The sequence below is a fragment of the Salvelinus namaycush genome, chromosome 10 (assembly GCF_016432855.1).
Source record: "Salvelinus namaycush isolate Seneca chromosome 10, SaNama_1.0, whole genome shotgun sequence".
NCBI lineage: Eukaryota > Metazoa > Chordata > Actinopteri > Salmoniformes > Salmonidae > Salvelinus > Salvelinus namaycush.
The window spans coordinates 22760525-22782276 of record NC_052316.1 but is presented as its reverse complement, the minus strand read 5'-3'; the positions used below and the strand labels follow the sequence as shown (position 1 = coordinate 22782276).

Here is a 21752-nt window from a genome sequence, read left to right as displayed (position 1 = left end):
GTATGTGCCAGGTACACTGGTTTGTGTCAGGAACTGCAACACTGGTCGGTTTTTCACGCTCAACAGTTTCCTGTGTGTATCAACAATGTTCCTAATGTTTGGTATACTCAGTGTACAGTTAAATCATATTCAAGTTGTATTGATTTTGTGAAACTACTCTGAATTATTTAGTGCATAGGCCTGTACACACACTCTGTCGCATCAAAACAGTTCATAGTGTGTTGTTTTTAGGGATCCATCTTCTTGTTCTTCGCTGGTCGAATTGAGGTTATCAAAGGAAACCTGGATGCTGTGAGTGTGGATCAATAATTCTGACTACTACCAAAATTAGTTTGTATTTAGACTCCAAATCTGGCCTGCTGTCACATGTATTTGTGTGTGTGTGTGTGTGTAACAGGCTATAGTGCGCTTTGAGGAGTGCTGTGAAGCTCAGCAGCAGTGGAATCAGTTCCATCACATGTGCTACTGGGAACTGATGTGGTGTTTCACATACAAGAGACATTGGAAGATGGCCTACTTCTACGCTGATCTGCTCAGCAAAGAGAATGCATGGTCCAAGGTGGGACATTCTGGAGTAATTGTATTTGTGCATATCAGTTCAATATAGTGCAGTATGAAGGACATCTGTTTCAGTACAGTAATGGTTGCATTATTTCGCTGGTAAATGCGACAGTCTTAACAGAATATAGATTTGTTTGTTTAACAGCTTTTAATGTATTCCGCTTAGCCTTTAGAGGGACAAATCTATGTTGATGCTTACAGAGTTGCAGTAGTAAAACATGCACATTTCCCTCCAGGCAACATATGCGTATATGAAAGGTGCCTACCTCAGCATGCTGACCAGGGAGGAATGCCAACCATTCAGGGAGAGCGAGGTAGCGCTATTCAGGTAGGTCACTGCAACAAACAAACCCCTGTGTCACCAAACTGTTGGAAAGAATTGTGTTTGACCAAAGACAATGCTATTTCTCTGTAAACAAATGAACAACAGACTTTCAGCATGCTTATAGAGAAGGGCGCTCAACATGTACTGCACTGACACAAATGACTGATGATTGGTTGAAAGAAATTGATAATAAGAAGATTGTGGGAGCTGTACTGTTAGATTTCAGTGCAGTCTGATATTATTGACCATAACCTTTTGTTGAAAAAAACGTATGTGTTATGGCTTTTCAATCTCTGCCAAATCGTAGATTCAGAGCTATCTATCTAATATAACTCAAAGGGTTTTCTTTAATGGGAGCTTCTCTAATGTCAAATATGTAAAGTGCGGTGTGCTGCAGGGCAGCTTTCTAGGCCCTCTACTCTTTTCTATTTTTACCAATGACCTGCCACTGGCAATAAACAAAGAATATTTGTGCATGCACAAGGCATTCGGAAAGTATTCAGATCCCTTGACTTTTTCCACATTTTGTTACGTTACAGCCTTATTCTACAATTGATACCCCATGATAACAAAGCAAAAACAGGTTTTAATAAATGTTCGCAAAAAAAACAGATACCTTATTTACATAAGTATTCAGACCCTTTGCTATGACACTCAAAATTGACCTCAGGTAAATCCTGTTTCCATTGATCATCCTTGAGATGTTTCTACAACTTCATTGGAGTCCACCTGTGGTAAATTCAATTGATTGGACATGATTTGGAAAGGCACATACCTGTGTATATAAGGTCCCACAGTTGACAGAGCCTGTCAGAGCAAAAACCAAGCCTTTGGGTTCAAAGGAATTGTGCGCTGAGCTCCGAGACAGGATTGTTTCGAGGCAAAGAATCAATCAATCAAATTTATTTATAAAGCCCTTCTTACATCAGCTGATGTCACAAAGTGCTATACAGAAACCCAGCCTAAAACCCCCAAACAAGCAATGCAGGTGTAGAAGCACGGTGGCAAGGAAAAACTCCATAGAAAGACCAGAACCTAGGAAGAAACCTAGAGAGGAACCAGGCTATGAGGGGTGGCCAGTCCTCTTCTGGCTGTGCCAGGTGGAGATTATAACAGAACATGGCCAGGATGTTCAAATGTTCATAGATGACCAGCAGGGTCAAATAATAATAATCACAGTGGTTGTCGAGGGTGCAACAGGTCAGCACCTCTGGAGTAAATGTCAGTTGGCTTTTCATAGCCGATCATTCAGAGTATCTCTACCGCTCCTGCTGTCTCTAGAGAGTTGAAAACAGCAGGTCTGGGACAGGTAGCACGTCCGGTGAACAGGTCAGGGTTCCATAGCCGCAGGCAGAACAGTTGAAACTGGAGCAGCAGCATGGCCAGGTGGACTGGGGACAGCAAGGAGTCATCAGGCCAGGTAGTCCTGAGGCATGGTCCTAGGCCTAAAGTCCTCAGAGAGAAAAGAGAGAAAGAGAGTGAGAATTAGAGAGAGCATACTTAAATTCACACAGGACACCGGATAAGACAGGAGAAATACTCCAGATATAACAGACTGACCCTAGCCCCCCGACACATAAACTACTGCAGCAGAATTTATTTATTTATTTTATTTCACCTTTATTTAACCAGGTAGGCTAGTTGAGAACAAGTTCTCATTTGCAACTGCGATCTGGCCAAGATAAAGCATAGCAATTCGACATATACAACAACACAGAGTTACACATGGAATAAACAAAACATACAGTCAATAATACAGTAGAACAAAAGAAAACAAAAAGTCTATATACAGTGTGTGCAAATGAGGTAAGATAAGGGAGTTAAGGCAATAAATAGGCCATGGTGGCGAAGTAATTACAATATAGCAATTAAACACTGGAATGGTAGATGTGCAGAAGATGAATGTGCAAGTAGAGATACTGGGGTGCAAAGGAGCAAGATAAATAAATACAGTATGGGGATGAGGTAGGTAGATAGATGGGCTGTTTACAGATGGGCTATGTACAGGTGCAGTGATCTGTGAGCTGCTCTGACAGCTGGTGCTTAAAGCTAGTGAGGGAGATATGAGTCTCCAGCTTCAGAGATTTTTGCAGTTCGTTCCAGACATTGGCAGCAGAGAACTGGAAGGAAAGACGACCAAAGGAGGAATTGGCTTTGGGGGTGACCAGTCAGATATACCTGCTGGAGCACGTGCTACGAGTGGGTGCTGCTATGGTGACCAGTGAGCTGAGATAAGGCTTTACCTAGCAGAGACTTGTAGATAATCCGACGAGTATGAAGCGAGGGCCAACCAACGAGAGCGTACAGGTTGCATTGGTGGGTAGTGTATGGGGCTTTGGTGACAAAACGGATGGCACTGTGATAGACTGCATCCAGTTTGTTGAGTAGAGTGTTGGAGGCTATTTTATAGATGACATCACCGAAGTCGAGGATCGGTAGGATGGTCAGTTTTACGAGGGTATGTTTGGCAGCATGAGTGAAGGATGCTTTGTTGCGATATAGGAAGCCGATTCTAGATTTAATTTTGGATTGGAGATGCTTAATGTGAGTCTGGAAGGAGAGTTTACAGTCTAACCAGACACCTAGGTATTTGTAGTTGTCCACGTATTCTAAGTCAGAGCCGTCCAGAGTAGTGATGCTGGACGGGCGAGCAGGTGCGTGCAGTGATCGGTTGAATAGCATGCATTTAGTTTTACTTGCGTTTAAGAGCAGTTGGAGGCCATGGAAGGAGATTTGTATGGCATTGAAGCTCGTCTGGAGGTTACTTGCGTTTAAGAGCAGTTGGAGGCCATGGAAGGAGATTTGTATGGCATTGAAGCTCGTCTGGAGGTTAGTTAACACAGTTTCCAAAGAGGGGCCAGAAGTATACAGAATGGTGTCGTCTGCGTAGAGATGTATCAGAATCACCAGCAGCAAGGGCAACATCATTGATGTATACAGAGAAGAGAGTCGGCCCGAGGATTGAACCCTGTTGCACCCCCATAGAGACTGCCAGAGGTCCGGACAACAGGCCCTCCGATTTGACACACTGAACTCTATCAGAGAAGTAGTTGGTAAACCAGGCGAGGCAATCATTTGAGAAACCAAGGCTGTCGAGTCTGCCAATAAGAATGTGGTGATTGACAGAGTCGAAAGCCTTGGCCAGGTCGATGAATACGGCTGTGCAGTAATGTGTCTTATCGATGGCGGTTATGATGTCGTTTAGGACCTTGAGCGTGGCTGAGGTGCACCCATGATCAGGTCTGAAACCAGATTGCATAGCGGAGAAGGTACGGTGGGATTGGAAATGGTCGGTAATCTGTTTGTTAACTTGGCTTTTCGAAGACCTTAGAAAGACAGCGTAGGATAGATATAGGTCTGTAGCAGTTTGGGTCTAGAGTGGTTCCCCCTTTGAAGAGGGGGATGACCGCGCCAGCTTTTCAATCTTTGGGAATCTCAGACGATACGAAAGAGAAGTTGAACAGGCTAGTAATAGGGGTTGCAACAATTTCGGCAGATCATTTTAGAAAGAGAGGGTCCAGATTGTCTAGCCCGGCTGATTTGTAGGGGTCCAGATTATGCAGCTCTTTCAGAACATCAGCTATCTGGATTTGGCTATCTGAAATGGTGGGGGCTTTGGCGGGTTGCTGTGGAGGGTGCCGGGCAGTTGACCGGGGTAGGGGTAGCCAGATGGAAAGCATGGCCAGCCGTAGAGAAATGCTTATTGAAATTCTCAATTATAGTGGATTTATTGGTGGTGACAGTGTTTCCTAGCCTCAGAACAGTGGGCAGCTGGGAGGAGGTGCTCTTATTCTCCATGGACTTTACAGTGTCCCAGAACTTGTTTGAGTTAGTACTACAGGATGCAAATTTCTGTTTGAAAAAGCTAGCCTTAGCTTTCCTAACTGCCTGTGTATATTTGTTTTTAACTTCCCTGAAAAGTTGCATATCACGGGGGCTATTCGATGCTAATGCAGAACGCCACAGGATGTTTTTGTGCTGGTCAAGGGCAGACAGGTCTGGAGTGAACCAAGGACTATATCTATTCCTAGTTAAACATTTTTTGAATGGGGCATGCTTATTTAAGATGGTGAGGAAGGCACTTTTAAAGAATAGCCAGGCATCATCTACTGACGGGATGAGGTCAATGTCATTCCAGGATATCCCGGCCAGGTTGATTAGAAAGGCCTGCTCGCAGAAGTGTTTTAGGGAGCGTTTAACAGTGATGAGGGGTGGTCGTTTGGTCGCAGACACATTACGGATGCAGGCAATGAGGCAGTGATCGCTGAGATCTTGATTGAAAACAGCAGAGGTGTATTTGGAGGGCGAGTTAGTTAGGATGACATCTATAAAGGTGCCCGTGTTTACAGATTTGGAGTTGTACCTGGTAGGTTCATTGATAATTTGTGTGAGATTGAGGGCATCAAGCTTGGATTGTAGGATGGCCGGGGTGTTAAGCATGTCCCAGTTTTGGTCACCTAGTAGCACGAGCTCAGAAGATAGATGGGGGGCAATCAATTCACATATGGTATCGAGGGCACAGCTGGGGGCAGAGGGAGTTCTATAGCAAGCGGCAACAGTGAGAGACTTGTTTCTGGAAAGGTGAATTTTTAGAAGTAGAAGCTCGAATTGTTTGGGTACAGACTTGGATAGTAATACAGAACTCTGCAGGCTATCTTTGCAGTAGATTGCAACACCGCCCCCTTTGGCAGTTCTATCTTGGCGGAAAATGTTATAGTTAGCGATGGAGATTTCAGGGTTTTTGGTGATATGGGGAAGAGTACCAAAACATTTCTGCAGCATTGAAGGTCCCTAAGAACACAGTGGCCTCCATCATTCTGAAATGGAAGAAGTTTGGAACCACCAAGACTCTTCCTGGAGCTGGCCAGCTGGTCAAACTGAGCAATCGGGGGAGAGGGGCCTTGGTCAGGGAGGTCACCAAGAATCTGATGGTCACTCTGACAAAGCTCCAGAGTTCCTCTGTGGAGATGGAATAACCTTCCAGAAGGACAACCATCTCTGCAGCACTCCACCAATGAGGCCTTTATGGTAGAGTGACCAGATGGAAGCCATTCCTCAGTAAAAGGCACATGACAGCCCGCTTGAAGTTTACCAAAAGACACTGAAAGGACTCTCAGACCATGAGAAAACCCAGATTATCTGGTCTGATGAAACCAAGATTGAATTCTTAGGCCTGAATGCCAAGCGTCACGTCTGGAGGAAACCTGGCACCATCCCTATGATGAAGCATGGTGTTGGCAGCAACATGCTTTTGGGGATGTTTTTCAGTGGCAGAGACTGGGAGAGTAGTCAGGATCGAGGAAAGATGAACGGAGCAAAGTACAGAGATCCTTGATGAAAACCTGCTCCAGAGCACTCAGTACCTCAGACTGGGGTGAAGGTTCACCTTCATACAGGACAATGACCCTAAGTACACAGCCAAGACAGGGCAGGATTGGCTTCGGGACAAGTCTCTGAATGTCGTTGAGTGGCGGCCCAGCCAGAGCCCGGACTTGAACCCGATCAAACATCTCTGGAGAGACCTGAAAATAGCTGTGCAGTGCTCCTCATCGAACCTGACAGAGCTTGAGAGGATCTGCAGAGAAGAATTGTAGAATCTCTCAAAATACATGTGTGCCAAGCTTGTAGCTTCATAGCCAAGAAGATTTGAGGCTGTAATCGCTGCCACAGGTCCTTCAACAAAGTACTGAGTAAAAGGTCTGAATGTAAATGTGATATTTCAGGGGGGTTTTGTTAGTTTTTTTTGCAAAGAAATCAACTTGTTTTTGCTTTGTCATTATTTGGTAGTATGTGTAGATTTATGATGGAAAAAAACTTTGTCGTGTCTTTGGCATCATTAAATTGAAGACTGTTATTTTATCAAATCAATTCTTTGTTATTATTATCACCTGATTAACTTTTTAGGGATAGGGGGCAGCATTTTCACTTTTGGATGAATTGGTGCCCATAGTGAACTGCCTCCTACTCTGTCCCAGATGCTAATATATGCATATTATTATTACTATTGGATAGAAAACACTCTGAAGTTTCTAAAACTGTTTGAATTATGTCTGAGTATAACAGAACTCATATGGCAGGCAAACTTCCAAACAGGAAGTGGAAATTCTGGGGCTGGTTGATGTTAAAGTCATCGCCTATTCAATTCCCAGTAAGATATGGATCTGTTCGCACTTCCTACGCCTTCCACTAGATGTCAACAGTCAGTAGAACGTGGAATGAAGCCTCTAGTGTGATGTGGGGCCGGATGGCAGCTATTTGAGTCAGTGGTCTGGCAGAATACTAGTTCCTGGTCACGCGCGCTAGTCATGATATGGCCATGTGTTCCAGTACTCTGTAGACAAAAACGTATGCTCCGGTTTGAACGTTATTGGATATATATGATAACAACATCCTGAAGATTGATTCTATACTTAATTTGACCAGTTTATTTGACCTGGAATATAACTTTTTGAAGTTTTCGTCCGAGTTCACCTGGACCGGCGCCAGCGTTTGGACATGTGAACTAAACGTGCTAGCAAAAGTAGCTAATTGGACACTAGTAATGGACATTATCGAACAAAACAACGATTTATTGTGGAACTAGGATTCCTGGCACTGCATTCTGATGAAAGATCATCAAAGGTAAGGGAATATTTATGATGTAATTTCTGTTGACTCCAACATGGCGGAGAAATGTTGTGTATTTCTGAGCGCCGTCTCAGATTATTGCATGGTATGCTTTTTCCTAAAGTTAAAAAAAGATCTGACACAGCGGTTGCATTAAGAACAAGTGTATCTTTAATTATATGTAAAACATGTATCTGTCATCAGATAGTTTATGATGAGTATTTCTGTTATTTGACGTGGCTCTCTGTAATTACTCCGGATATTTTGGAGGCATTTCTGAACATGGCGCCAATGTAAACCGAGATTTGTGGATATAAATATGCACATTATCGAACAAAACATAAATGTATTGTGTAACATGATGTCCTATGAGTGTCATCTGATGAAGATTATCAAAGGTTAGTGATTAATTTTATCTCTATTTCTGCTTTTGTGACTATCTTTGGCTGGGAAAAATGGCTGTGTGTTTTTTGGATTTGGTGGTGATCTAACATAAATACACTGCTCAAAAAAATAAAGGGAACACTGAAACAACACAATGTAACTCCAAGTCAATCACACTTCTGTGAAATCAAACTGTCCACTTAGGAAGCAACACTGATTGACAATAAATTTCACATGCTGTTGTGCAAATGGAATAGACAAAAGGTGGAAATTATAGGCAATTAGCAAGACACCCCCAAAAAAGGAGTGATTCTGCAGGTGGTGACCACAGACCACTTCTCAGTTCCTATGCTTCCTGGCTGATGTTTTGGTCACTTTTGAATGCTGGCGGTGCTCTCACTCTAGTGGTAGCATGAGACGGAGTCTACAACCCACACAAGTGGCTCAGGTAGTGCAGTTCATCCAGGATGGCACATCAATGCGAGCTGTGGCAAAAAGGTTTGCTGTGTCTGTCAGCGTAGTGTCCAGAGCATGGAGGCGCTACCAGGAGACAGGCCAGTACATCAGGAGACGTGGAGGAGGCCGTAGGAGGGCAACAACCCAGCAGCAGGACCGCTACCTCCGCCTTTGTGCAAGGAGGTGCACTGCCAGCGCCCTGCAAAATGACCTCCAGCAGGCCACAAATGTGCATGTGTCTGCTCAAACGGTCAGAAACAGACTCCATGAGGGTGGTATGAGGGCCCGACGTCCACAGGTGGGGGTTGTGCTTACAGCCCAACACCGTGCAGGACGTTTGGCATTTGCCAGAGAACACCAAGATTGGCAAATTCGCCACTAGCGCCCTGTGCTCTTCACAGATGAAAGCAGGTTCACACTGAGCACATGAGCACATGTGACAGACGTGACAGAGTCTGGAGACGCCGTGGAGAACGTTCTGCTGCCTGCAACATCCTCCAGCATGACCGGTTTGGCGATGGGTCAGTCATGGTGTGGGGTGGCATCTCTTTGTGGGGCCGCACAGCCCTCCATGTGCTCGCCAGAGGTAGCCTGACTGCCATTAGGTACCGAGATGAGATCCTCAGACCCCTTGTGAGACCATATGCTGACACATGCACATTTGTGGCCTGCTGGAGGTCATTTTGCAGGGCTCTGGCAGTGCTCCTCCTTGCACAAAGGCGGAGGTAGCGGTCCTGCTGCTGGGTTGTTGCCCTCCTACGGCCTCCTCCACGTCTCCTGATGTACTGGCCTGTCTCCTGGTAGAGCCTCCATGCTCTGGACACTACGCTGACAGACACAGCAAACCTTTTTGCCACAGCTCGCATTGATGTGCCATCCTGGATGAACTGCACTACCTGAGCCACTTGTGTGGGTTGCAGACTCCGTCTCATGCTACCACTAGAGTGAAAGCACCGCCAGCATTCAAAAGTGACCTAAACATCAGCCAGGAAGCATAGGAACTGAGAAGTGGTCTGTGGTCATCACCTGCAGAATCACTCCTTTATTGGGGGTGTCTTGCTAATTGCCTATAATTTCCACCTTTTGTCTATTCCATTTGCACAACAGCATGTGAAATTTATTGTCAATCAGTGTTGCTTCCTAAGTGGACAGTTTGATTTCACAGAAGTGTGATTGACTTGGAGTTACATTGTGTTGTTTAAGTGTTCCCTTTATTTTTTTGAGCAGTGTATATGTTGTGTTTTCACTGTAAAACATTTTAAAAATCGGACACGATGGGTAGATTAACAAGATGTTTATCTTTCATTTGCTGTATTGGACTTGTTAATGTGTGAAAGTGAAATATTTCTAAAAATTATTTTTGAATTTCCCGTGCTGCCTTTTCAGCGGAATGTTGGGGGGGGTTCCGCTAGCGGAACGTGTGTCCTAGAAAGGTTAAACTAATCATGTAAATGTAATTAACTAGGAAGTTGGGGCACCAAGGAAAATCTTCACATTACAAAGTTATAATTTTCCTAATATAACTCTTCAGATTTTAATATTTTATCAATTATTCTTTACCTCACGTTAGTCTCATTCCAAACGTCGTAAATTGTTGGTTATCTGCATGAACCCAGCCTTCACTATGAATCATCCATACATCAATTGTCTTAATCATTTATTTACTAACTAACTAAATAATCACAGAAATGCATAAACAAATAAACAGTAGATATGGTTACAAGGAAATGATAAGGGAGGTTCCCTAGTGGGCTAAGCCGATATGACGGCTTGGTGTGTCACGTTCCTTGATGGAATGAGGAGACCAAGGTGCAGCGTTGTAGGCGAACATCTTACTTTTAATCAAATTAACACATAAAAACAACAAAATACAAAACTAACGTAAAGTTCTGCAGGATACACAGCAACTATACAAAATCAAGATCCCACAAACTAAGGTGGGAAAAAGGCTGCCTAAGTATGATCCCCAATCAGAGACAACGATAGACAGCTGCCTCTGATTGGGAACCATACCAGGCCAAACAAAGAAATAGGAAAACTAGACTGCCCACCCTAGTCACACACCCTGACCTAACCAAAATAGAGAATTAAAGGGATCTCTAAGGTCAGGGCGTGACATGGTGAACAAAGGGAAGTGGGTGTGGACTGAGAAGGGCGCGAAAGACAAAAGAGTCACTACACAGTTGATAATTATATTAATTGAAATGCTAATCCTTTGCACATTTGAAGGCTCACTCATTCGGGAATAATTGAAATCAATATATATATTTATGCTCAGTGTGTCGTCTTGATCTCTGTTGGAAAGTTAATCTGCTCATCTCTCCATCTGCTTCCAAGAAGTCTTTATTTTGTAAAATTATTTTACCCCTTTTTCTCCCCAATTTCCTGGTATCCAAATGGTAGTAGTTACAGTCTTGTCTCATCGCTGCAACTCCCGTACGGACTCGGGAGAGGTGAAGGTCGAGAGCCATACGTCCTCCGAAACACAACCCAGCCAAGCTGCACTGCTTCTTGACACAATGCACATCCAACCCGGAAGCCAGCCGCACCAATGTGTCGGAGGAAACACCGTACACCTGGCGACCTGGTCAGTGTGCACTGCGCCCGGCCCGCCACAGGAGTCGCTAGTGCGCGATGAGACAAGGATATCCCTGCCGGCCAAACCCTCCATAACCCGGACGACCCTGGGCCAATTGTGTGCTTCCCCATAGGCCTCCCGGTCGCGGCCGGCTGCGACAGAGCCTGGGCTCGAACCCAGAATCTCTGGTGGCACAGTTGGCACTGCGATGCAGTGCCTTAGACCACTACGCCTTCCAAGAAGTCTTTCGTGGTTATGATGGATACTTCAGAGTCCCATTCAGAAATGTTCTTATAGATAGATGTTTCGGCGGTTGTCGGTACTCGCATCTCAGGTTAACATAATTTCTAGCTGCAGACTAGTAATTAGTATCGAAGAGTTGCTCTTATTGTCGGGATCGATAGTCTCAGAGTTTCAACAACCATTACAACCTTAGCTTATACTGAGGTTTTTGTGGTCTCTACTCAACCTTCGCTCCCTCAGCTGACCGAGGTATGCATGGTCTGAAGTGGGTTTCTTCAGGTGGGGGTTTTATGCGTAACAGTAGAAAAGGGCTGTCCCATGAGCCAGATCATGTCTGTGCTCACGGGGGCGGGCCAATGACTTAGTTAAACTTTGAAGGGAATACAATTCTCTCACATTAACGGTTCAACATCACCTTACATAATTTCACAAATAGTTTAATCTTTACTCATTTATTTTATACAATAATTAGACGCACACCTCATAATGGAGGCTCCTGTATAAACAGAGTTATGGTAATGTGGCTGTATTGTCTTTCATGAGGTCACAACATGAACCAAAACGGACCGGGTCGTAGCTGGCTACTCCACCGGCCATTTACACATTCTCCAAAACATGGATATTGTTCAGTTCTCAAGTTCTGTGATGTAGAAGAAGTTCCGTTGTTCTACTGTGAAACCCTCTCTCTATACTGCCTGGCCATGAGGAGAGCATCTCCTCCAGGAATTTACAACCTGAGATAACAGAACCTGGGTGTAGGAGGGAGAGAGAGAGAGGGGGGGGTGGTACTCGCTATACCCAAAGAGTGCCACGTCATGACAAATTGAATCAATTTTAGAATTTATTTTATTGATTTAATTCACCTTTATTTTAACCAGGTAGGCTAGTTGAGAACAAGTTCTCATTTACAACTGCAACCTGGCCAAGATATAGCAAACCAGTTCGACACACAACAACACAGAGTTACACACGGAATAAACAAACATACAGTCAATAATACAGTAGAAAACATCTATATACAGTGTGTGCAAATGAGGTAAGATAAGTGAGGTAAGGCAATAAATAGGCCATGGTGGCGAAGTAATTACAATATACCAATTAAACACTGGAGCGATAGATGAATAAGGCTGTAACGTAACAAAATGTGGGAAAAGTCAAGGGGTCTGAATACTTTCCGAATGCCCTGTATGCTGTATACTATATGCTGTATGGTGATGATTCAACCATATCCGCACCAGAAGCCACAGCTAATGAAGTCACTGAAAACCTTAACAAAGAGTTGCAGTCCATTTTGGAATGGGTGGCCAGTAATAAACTGGTCCTGAACATTTGTAAAAGTAATAGCATTGTGTTTGGTACAAATCATTCCCTAAGTTCTAGACCTCAGCAGAGTCTGGTAATGAATGGTGTTGCTGTTTAACAAGTTGAGGAGACTAAATTACTTGGTGTTACCTTATTGTAAACTGTCATGGTCAAAACAAACATTTAAAGATGCGGAGAAGTCTGTCCGTAATAAAGAGATGCTCTGCTTTTTTGACTCCACAAAGCAAGTACTGCATGCTCTAGTTTTATCTTATCTTGATTATTGTCCAGTCATCTGGTCCAGTGCTGCAAAAAAATACCTAGTTAAGCTGCAGCTGGCCCAGAACAGAGCGGCACATTTTGCTCTTCATTGTAGTCAGAGGGCTAATGTAAATACTATGCATGCCAGTCTCTCTTGACTAAGAGTTGAGGAAAGACTGCGCCACTTCTTGTTTTTATAATAAACAATGTGTTGGAAATTCCAAATTGTTTACATAGTCAACTTACACACAGACACAGCACTGACACACACACTTACTGCACCAGACATGCCACCAGAGGTCTTTTCACAGTCCCCAGGTCCAGAGCAAATTCAAGGAAACGTACAATGTTATACAGAGCCATGAGTGCATGGAACTCCCTTCCATCTTATATAAGTGAGTGAACAGCAAACCAACCTCTTGGAAATAGGGGGCGCTGTTTTCACTTTGGGAAAAAATCGCGCCCAAATTAAACAGCCTCGTACTCTGTTCTAGATCATACAATATGCATATTATTATTACTATTGGATAGAAAACACTGAAGTTTCTAAAACTGTTTGAATTATATCTGAGTAAAACAGAACTCATTTGGCAGCAAACTTCCAAACAGGAAGTGAAAATTCTGAAAATGGGGCTTTGTGTCAGGGCTTGCCTATTCAATTGCCTTATATTTGTGGATCTGTATGCACTTCATACGCCTTCCACTAAATGTGAACAGGCAGTAGAATGTTGAATGGGGTGTCTAGCTTCATGTGAGACCGAATGAGAGCTTTTGGAGTGACAGGTCCCCGCCCTATTGGCAGTATTCAACTGCGCACCAGGGAACCCCACATTGTCTTCTGAAATGCGTTAGGTATACACGCCGAAATGCTCCGTCTCGGACTTTATTGGATACATATGAGAAAAACATAAAGATGGATTTTCAACCGAGTTTGACCAGTTTATTAGACGTTTATTGTGACTTTTGGAATTTTTCGTTCCATGCGCCAAGAGATTGTTGTGTTATAGGATTGAATTCCACTCTTGATTCCTAATAATTTACCCCACTTAACTAAAGCCCAAATTTCACATTTGACATTATATGTACATAGTACCTGTATACATATTTGAATTGAATTCCACTCTTGATTCCTAATAATTTACCCCACTTAACTAAAGCCCAAATTTCACATTTGACATTATATGTACATAGTACCTGTATACATATTTGTATACAGCGCCACAATGCTAGCCAAAGTTGCTAATTCGACAGAAGAAATGGACATTCTAAAACAAAACAACGATTTATTTTGGAACTAGGACTCCTTGCACTACATTCTGATGGAAGATCATCAAAGGTAAGAGAATATTTATGATGTTATTTCGTATTTTTGTGGTATATGTTGGCTCCAACAAGGCGGAGAATTGCTGGGCGCTGTCTCACAATATTGCATGCTGTACTTTGTACTAAAGTTATTTTTTTAAATTCTAACACAGCGGTTGCATTAAGAACCAGTGTATCTTTCATTTGCTGTACAACATGTATTTTTTAGTAAAGTTTATGATGAGTTTTTTGGTTAGATTACGTGACTGTCCAAAATTTCTCCGGACAATTTGGTGCATTATGGTGACGTATTCACAATGTAAAACCACGATTTGTAGCTATAAATATGCACATTTTCGAACAAAACATAAATGTATTGTATAACATGATGTTATAAGACTGTCATCTGATGAAGTTGTTCAAAGGTTAGTGATTAATTTTATCTCTATTTGTGGGTTTTGTGAAAGCTACCTTTGCGGTGGAAAAATGGCGTTGTGTTTTTGGATATTGTGGTGAGCTAACATAAATATATGTTGTGTTTTCGCTGTAAAACACTTAAAGAATCGGAAATATTGGCTGGATTCACAAGATGTTTATCTTTCATTTGCTGTACAACATGTATTTTTCATAAATGTTTTATTATGAGTATTTATGTATTTCACGTTGCTCTCTGTAATTATTCTGGCTGTTTTGGTGCTATTTGTGATGGTGGCTGCAATGTAAAACTACGATTTATACCTATAAATATGCACATTTTCGAATAAAACAAATGTATTGTATAACATGATGTTATAAGACTGTCATCTGATGAAGTTTTTCAAAGGTTAGTGATTAATTTTATCTCTATTTGTGGGTTTTGTGAAAGCTACCTTTGCGGTGGAAACATGGCGTTGTGTGTTTGGCTATTGTGGTGAGCTAACATAAATATATATTGTGTTTTCGCTGTAAAACATTTTAAAAATCGGAAATGTTGGCTGGATTCACAAGATGTTTATCTTTCATTTGCTGTATTGGACTTGTGATTTCATGAAATTATATTATATGACATCCCTGTGGCGCTAGGCTAGGCTAGGCTATGCTAGTCAGCTTTTTTGATGAGGATGATCCCGGATCCGTGATGGGTAGTCCAGAAAGGTTAAAAAAAAAATAAAAAAAAATAAAGCAACACCTCATGGCACAACGCCTCTCCCCCATGTGACCTACTTGTTGTGTGTATGTACTGACATGTATGTGTAACTGATAGATGCACACACACACACACACACTACATGTTTATGTTTTTAAATGTATGTGAATTGTAAATAAAAATGTGTCTGTAATGTCTTCTTCGTTATGTGTCGAACCCCAGTAAGACTAGCTGTCGCCACTGGCGTCGGTTAATGGGGATCCAAATAAATAAAAACAAAAACATATTGCTTTGTACTCTATTCATGTATTTTTACCCAGACATCTGAGATAATCAAGTCATTCTATCCATATGAATCTATATCTTATATTTATCTATTGTCTATCCATTCCAGGCAGGTACATGGGCTTAAGCAGAAAATTGCTGGAAAGTCTTTGCCAACTGAGAAGTTTGCCATCCGAAAAGCCCGTCGCTACCTGACTGAGAACCCAGTTACACTACCTGCACCTCCTCTGGTCAGTACAAGTCTCCGAAACCCGACCCTAGATGACTCTTTTGGCATAGAAGAACTGGGTCACTGCCTACGTCACTACCTTATTCGCTTAAATAAAATCGAAAATGTAGCTAGCAAGGTTATTTTTAATGAGTGCATTTCGCAAGTGGGAAGTGCATCGACTACCTTCACTAAAACCACTGGAACGGTTTTGCCTGCAAACTTTGGTTTAAAATCGCAATGTTCTGGCATGTCTGCCTTGTGATTTGTTGGAAGAGTTGTCTGTCTGAAGAGGACACACCACGGAACAAATTTATTTCCATTATCGAAGTTGCCAAAAGAGTCCGTCATTGAAACCAGACCCTAGTCACTGTTGGCTAGGGTCTGGTTTTCAAGACTAGGTCAGTACTGCGTGGTCTGACCGCATGTTCACTATTACAGTGTAACTGTGACACCCTTTGGCCTTGTCTGTCCTCTGCAGGAAATGATGTATATCTGGAACGGCTACACAATCATCGGGAAACACAAAGACCTGACAGAGGGCATGCTGAAAACACTGGACGAGGCACAGGCGAAACTCGAAAGTAGCCCAAGTAAGTAACACAAACTCATGTCCCTCTTGGAGAGTTGATATTGCCTCTACACAGTCTAGTGTGTGAAGGGCCTGAGTATCGTATGTTGTGTTCCTCAGGGACCGAGTTCTCCATAGACGACCAGTGTCTGCTGAGCCTGCTTAGAGGTCTCTGTCTGAAGCACCTGGGACACCAGGAGGAGGCTGAGCACTACTTCACCCTTGTCCTCTGCAAGTGAGCTCAACACACACCAATATTCAGCACACACTCAAATTTTCACAACATGACAGTAGAAGAGACCTACTCGATTACTATTCCTTACAAGTTAAGCAAATACTTCCTTTCTTGTTTAAATCCTGATCTCTGCTGTATTTTTACTCTTGTCAGTGAAACACAGATCAAGTTTGATCACTACTTGGTTCCCAATGCACTGCTGGAGCATGGGCTGCTATGTCTGGAACAAGGGAGGAAGGAGGAGGGAATCAAACTACTGGAGACGGCCAAGTGAGTGTCTTGGTTCTTACACAACATTATTATCTCTACCCATTCCATTACAGTTACATTACAATTGGAATTCTTAAACATGACTTGTTTACAATAATTATATTAGAACAGATAGTTAAATCATCTGGTCAAGCTGTTTCATTGATCTGCTCTTTCCCCAATATTTACAGGCAAAGTTACAAAAACTACTCCATGGAATCGCGGACACATTTCAGAATCCAGGCTGCTTTGCACAAGGCCAAGGCCACAGGCGAGAATGGAATTCACACCATGCCCTCCAGCCCGTAGCTGGTGTGGGCAAAACAGGCCCAAAGTCCAGCCATCCCAAAGTGCACAGCCCAATGCAGCAGGGATGAGGCGGAGTACCAAATCACCTACTACCAGCAACAAGTGCTTGACTTGCCAGCCATCAAGCTTTCAAAAAGACACACAACACTACACTAGTACACTAAACAGTCAAAAGCATACAGACACTAGCATTTACTCAGACAAAGGAAATCTACGCAATATATAGAAAATACCTCACTAATAGATGGAAATGTACAGGGTCTCATCCGTCTATTGCAAAAACCTATTCGTTACCAATGCCTGAATATTCTCCCTCTAGTATAAATACATAAATTCACTGACAAACATGTATTTTCACACCTGTCACAAGGGTTTCTGCAACATACAGTATTCGAGTGCTTAACGGTATTCTCCTTCCTGGGTTTTGCCCTCTGCTCAGAGCTAATGACTAAAATCACTGTGTCCAATCTTGGACAAGGTCTGTCTTGGGTTGACAATGTTCTATGGCAGATAACCTCCTTCCCTAATGCTTTTATCTCTATGATTATTCTACTGGATTTATTCTTATTTCTTAATTTTCACCCTCCTTTCCCCACTCTGAACAGCTCAATGGAAGTTTTGGCACATTGAATCAACTGAAACACTTTCTGTGATGGAATGCATGACCAGTCCAACTGAATTTTTGTGAAAATAGTGCCCACTGATTGCACAAAGTTAAGTCATCCAACCGTGCAAACTCACATTGCAGAAATACACGTGTGATGGTAAGGGGTTATTTTGTCTGTATTTATTTATTAACTGTAACGGCGCCTTTTACTAAATTGTCCCGTTTTAAGTGGACAGATGAATGTGTCTTTTAGAAAGGCAGACTCCTTCCTTGTTATCTTAATGTGGACACAATCCAACAGTACTTGAGCTCAAACAAGCAAGTCTTTCAGATTGACACAGAAAAACCAGGCTGCCAGTTCCATCTGTAGTAAGTGAAGCGTTGACAACCACTAGAGCCTTCCATATATATAAATATACACCTCCAACATCAACCTATACAAGAATGGCTTATAGGAAACTATTATATATTAAATAGTTCCTTTCCTGTGTAATAAATGAGCTAATAGACTGTGTATGACCAATGTTATTTGTAATTCGAATTTTCTTTCCTTTTTTCATGTTCTATGATTATTGAAACTTTATGTACAACAGGATGAGTATCCAACCCCAAGCACTAGAATGGTGTCTCAAGTTTAAATGTAATCAGAACTGATTTATTCATACTTAGAATATGGTTTTGGGTGAAAGCAATTGACCAGGCGTTCATTTAGACTTTTCTAACGCGTGGAGGAAATGTAGACATTGATTTATTTAAAATATCGAGATGATTGTAGTTTGGGATGTTCAAATTATTATGTTAGACATTACTTGTTTTGTTCCATGGTTTTCTTTGAATTAACTGATATTAGTACAAACAATCTTATTAGCACTGTGATGTTGAGGTCAGCATATTATATGGGAACTGGTTACTAAACAGATTGACATTCCTGGGCCTGTACATAAGTGAATGTTTGTTTTTTAATTTAAGATTAAATAAGTAACTGAAATTGAGTCTGTTTATCGAGTTTTTTTTTACTCTTGTATGACCCCTTTGCTTTTGGATGAACTGCACTCTGAACACCAAGCTGCTGTCTGGTTTTCAAATTGGTATTGTTTGTGTACTTATTTCATATAACAGTATAAAGTGACTAGGAACAGTCAAAACTGCTATATTAGGCAGCCAGGAACCAACTACGACGTGCTGTAAGGCACATGCAACTAAACTGTATCCCCTCCTTCAATAAAACACAGAAATTACAAATATATTGCACATTTAACATAGTAGGTATAGGCATTTTATACCACAGTAACTGCTACTGGAATAACGTGTCCTTGTGACTACGCACTACTACTAGTGTACATGCAGACGCAGTTATGTAGAAAACTGCCAACATACAACTATCTGTACTTAGCTACACATACTTGCTTGTTACATTGTAATTCATGTTAAATGTTACCAAATATAATTTTTTATCATGTTTTTAACAACGGTCTGATTGGTGAGATGGTGGAAAGCTTCCTTAATACAGATCGCTGTTGATTGGTCCGTGCATTAAGGGGCGGTGTTTCATGTTGCTACGTTCGTTACCTTCCCAGCGTTTGACGGGGCTGGAAAGTCCCTTTCAAATGGTCTTCAGTCTGAAAATGAGAATACGATTTTAGAGCATTAATAACTATTATGTGTTTAGCATTATTACGTTCAACCTACACATAGGCGTTGTGAGATTTCTAGCTAGCAAACAACCGCTATATCACTTCAGTTTGAGGGTGTACATTGGCTAGGTGGCCAGCCAGGCTCTTTGTGTGGGGATGTTTTGTTTTTGTTGAGCATCACAGCTCTCGTGGCTTGTTAGATAATTTGCAATGTGTTGAAGGCCATAAGATTGATAGCATACGGTGCGAATTTTGACTGAAAGGTTAGAGAAAGTGGCCTGTGGACGTTGCAAAGCAAGATATAAGGAGTTTGACGTCGAGGAGATGGGGAATTGTCTAAAATCTCCAACCTCGGATGATATTTCCTTGCTTCATGAATCACAATCGGATAGAGCTAGTTATGGTGATGGGGCAGATCCAGATCAGGAACCACCGCCACCATACCAGGTAGGTCATTAGCTAATAGCTATACAGTATTTAAATAAATTCAGGTGTTTTTCAAGGTTTGACATGCGAAGGAACTTCACAATTTGGTGCTGCCTTGATGTGGCGATGGCAGCTGGCTAACCGAAGTAAAAACAAACTGCACTCAAGCTTGCCAGCCAGTTATGATTTTCAGATGTTCATGTAAACAGTAATAACCAGCTGACTCTGGGAGATATGGCAGGTATACACACACATCCTTACATTGTTTATCAATGCTGCACACAACCATCAACTAGCTGTCCTTTTACATTATCATCTTGTTCTATTTCTACAAGGATTTAGGGTGTAATGACACGTTTACTATTGCTGCAGTCTTTAGTTTTATCAGACCATCATGTCTTCCTTCATTACATATCATCATCACAGAACACTGACCCAAGCGACTCATGAGATGCAAATTATCTAGCAATGCATTTTATGAGAACAGCCTAGTAGTCACACACTACAGCAAAAAGAGCCTGGAGATGCTATTCATACTCCTCGAATGAAGTGTATGGCCTGAAGTGTTGAGGGAGAGACGAGGCAAAAGCTGTCTGTTTTTTTAAGCTCAAGCGAGAATCCAAAAATATACTTGATATAGGCCTAGACCAAAGACTACAGAAGTGCCCACCTTTGCTTTTAGCTCAACAAAGAAAGATAACTTCAAAAGTAGAATGATCTTCAGAACCTGTAAGCTCCCTGATACAGGCAATGTCAAAAGCCTAAATTGGAGAACACAGATTGAACTCTTATGCTGATGAGAAAACAGCAGTCTTTGTGCTCCCTAATTTTTTTATGACCAGGTTGTTGCAGGTCATTGTCATTATAATAATCCAAATATGGATTCCTTTTCTGGAAATCGGTCATGTTACGTAAGACTTTTTAGCTAGGAAGGAAAGAGTGTCACCAGGTTAATTCCCTATCTCAAATGTGTTATACACAGTTGTTATACACAGATCTTGATAACTGGAGTCTCCCTGCCTGAACCCTTCCAGTAAAGGTCTCCAATGGCCATGGCTGACACGGGTGTCAGCTTCCACAACTCCCAGAGCTTTGGCCACCTACTCTACTCTTTCACCATAGTCTCCGGGTCTCATGTGACACCAGAATTATCCATTAATTAGTTTGAGCCTACTTACCAAAGTAGTACAATACTGTAAGACGCGTTCAAGAGAACATGAAGTCTGATCATACACATAGCTTGCATGATGACGCATACCTAACTCATTTCGAAAAGTAATTTTCCTTATAACATATTTTCTACTAATCTACATTTAGAATATGTCTTTGTTCTTAAAAAATTGACATTACAAACAATTTACAAACCGGTAGACCTAAAGTTGACTGCATATGTCAACATTATAAGGGAGTACAGAACAGAATAAGTCATTTTTATTTCACCAAAATGCAAAGACCTATAATACCCACGAGGCCATTTAAAAGGCAAGGGAAAACAGCTTCTCTTAAGTGGCTTCTATCCAGATTATACCCCATAATACAAAAGAAAACAAACAAAAACATTTTACTCTCATTTGCACAGAAATGCAGATTCACACACCCCGGATACTGTGTTTTTCTGCTGAAAACCACTAGTCTCTCATTTTCTTAGAATTTCAGTGTTTACTTGAGTCCCTTGGGTCCAGGATCAGGAATTAATAAGAAGGGCTGGAATTCAACAGTCTGGAGCTGATTTTCTAGTAACAGACTGGATGGCAGGACGCGTTGTGCAATATCCTGGTTAAACAGCTGAGGCGCTTGTTGGATTTTTCAACACTAACTGTCTTGTTTGAACCATAGCTTGAACAAAGGAAGGCCAGATATCTACTTTAGGACCCACATCATTTCCAATTTAGACGCTTGCCTTGGGCACTCGCCAAGCATTTTTGATTGCGCTTTCTTCTTTTAAACAGAGACCTGCCAATGCTTGGTATGTTTGGAGAGCCTTGGAGCTGCACGACTCTTGCCCATTTTCATGTCTATTATCATCAAACCTTCAGAGTAGAAAACTGGTAACATTCACAAATTATCCTAGGCTATGGTTAGAC

General features: G+C 42.0%; 2 protein-coding genes across 2 annotated transcripts in view; both read left to right on the top strand.

Annotated features, from left to right (window-relative positions):
• The window catches only part of ttc39a (tetratricopeptide repeat domain 39A), a 36449-nt gene extending 17858 nt beyond the window's left edge, over positions 1-18591 (top strand). Inside the window, exons 11-18 of the mRNA XM_039001678.1 lie at positions 232-291; positions 398-559; positions 798-889; positions 15539-15659; positions 16119-16230; positions 16329-16443; positions 16597-16713; positions 16884-18591. Coding sequence (XP_038857606.1) covers positions 232-291; positions 398-559; positions 798-889; positions 15539-15659; positions 16119-16230; positions 16329-16443; positions 16597-16713; positions 16884-17001 — 897 coding nt within the window. The 3' untranslated portion in view covers positions 17002-18591. The remainder of the gene's footprint in view (positions 1-231; positions 292-397; positions 560-797; positions 890-15538; positions 15660-16118; positions 16231-16328; positions 16444-16596; positions 16714-16883) is intronic.
• A 607-nt stretch (positions 18592-19198) lies between these two features.
• rnf11b (ring finger protein 11b) overlaps positions 19199-21752 on the top strand; it is a 38117-nt gene continuing 35563 nt past the window's right edge. The window contains exon 1 of the mRNA XM_039002531.1: positions 19199-19689. Coding sequence (XP_038858459.1) covers positions 19567-19689 — 123 coding nt within the window. The 5' untranslated portion in view covers positions 19199-19566. The remainder of the gene's footprint in view (positions 19690-21752) is intronic.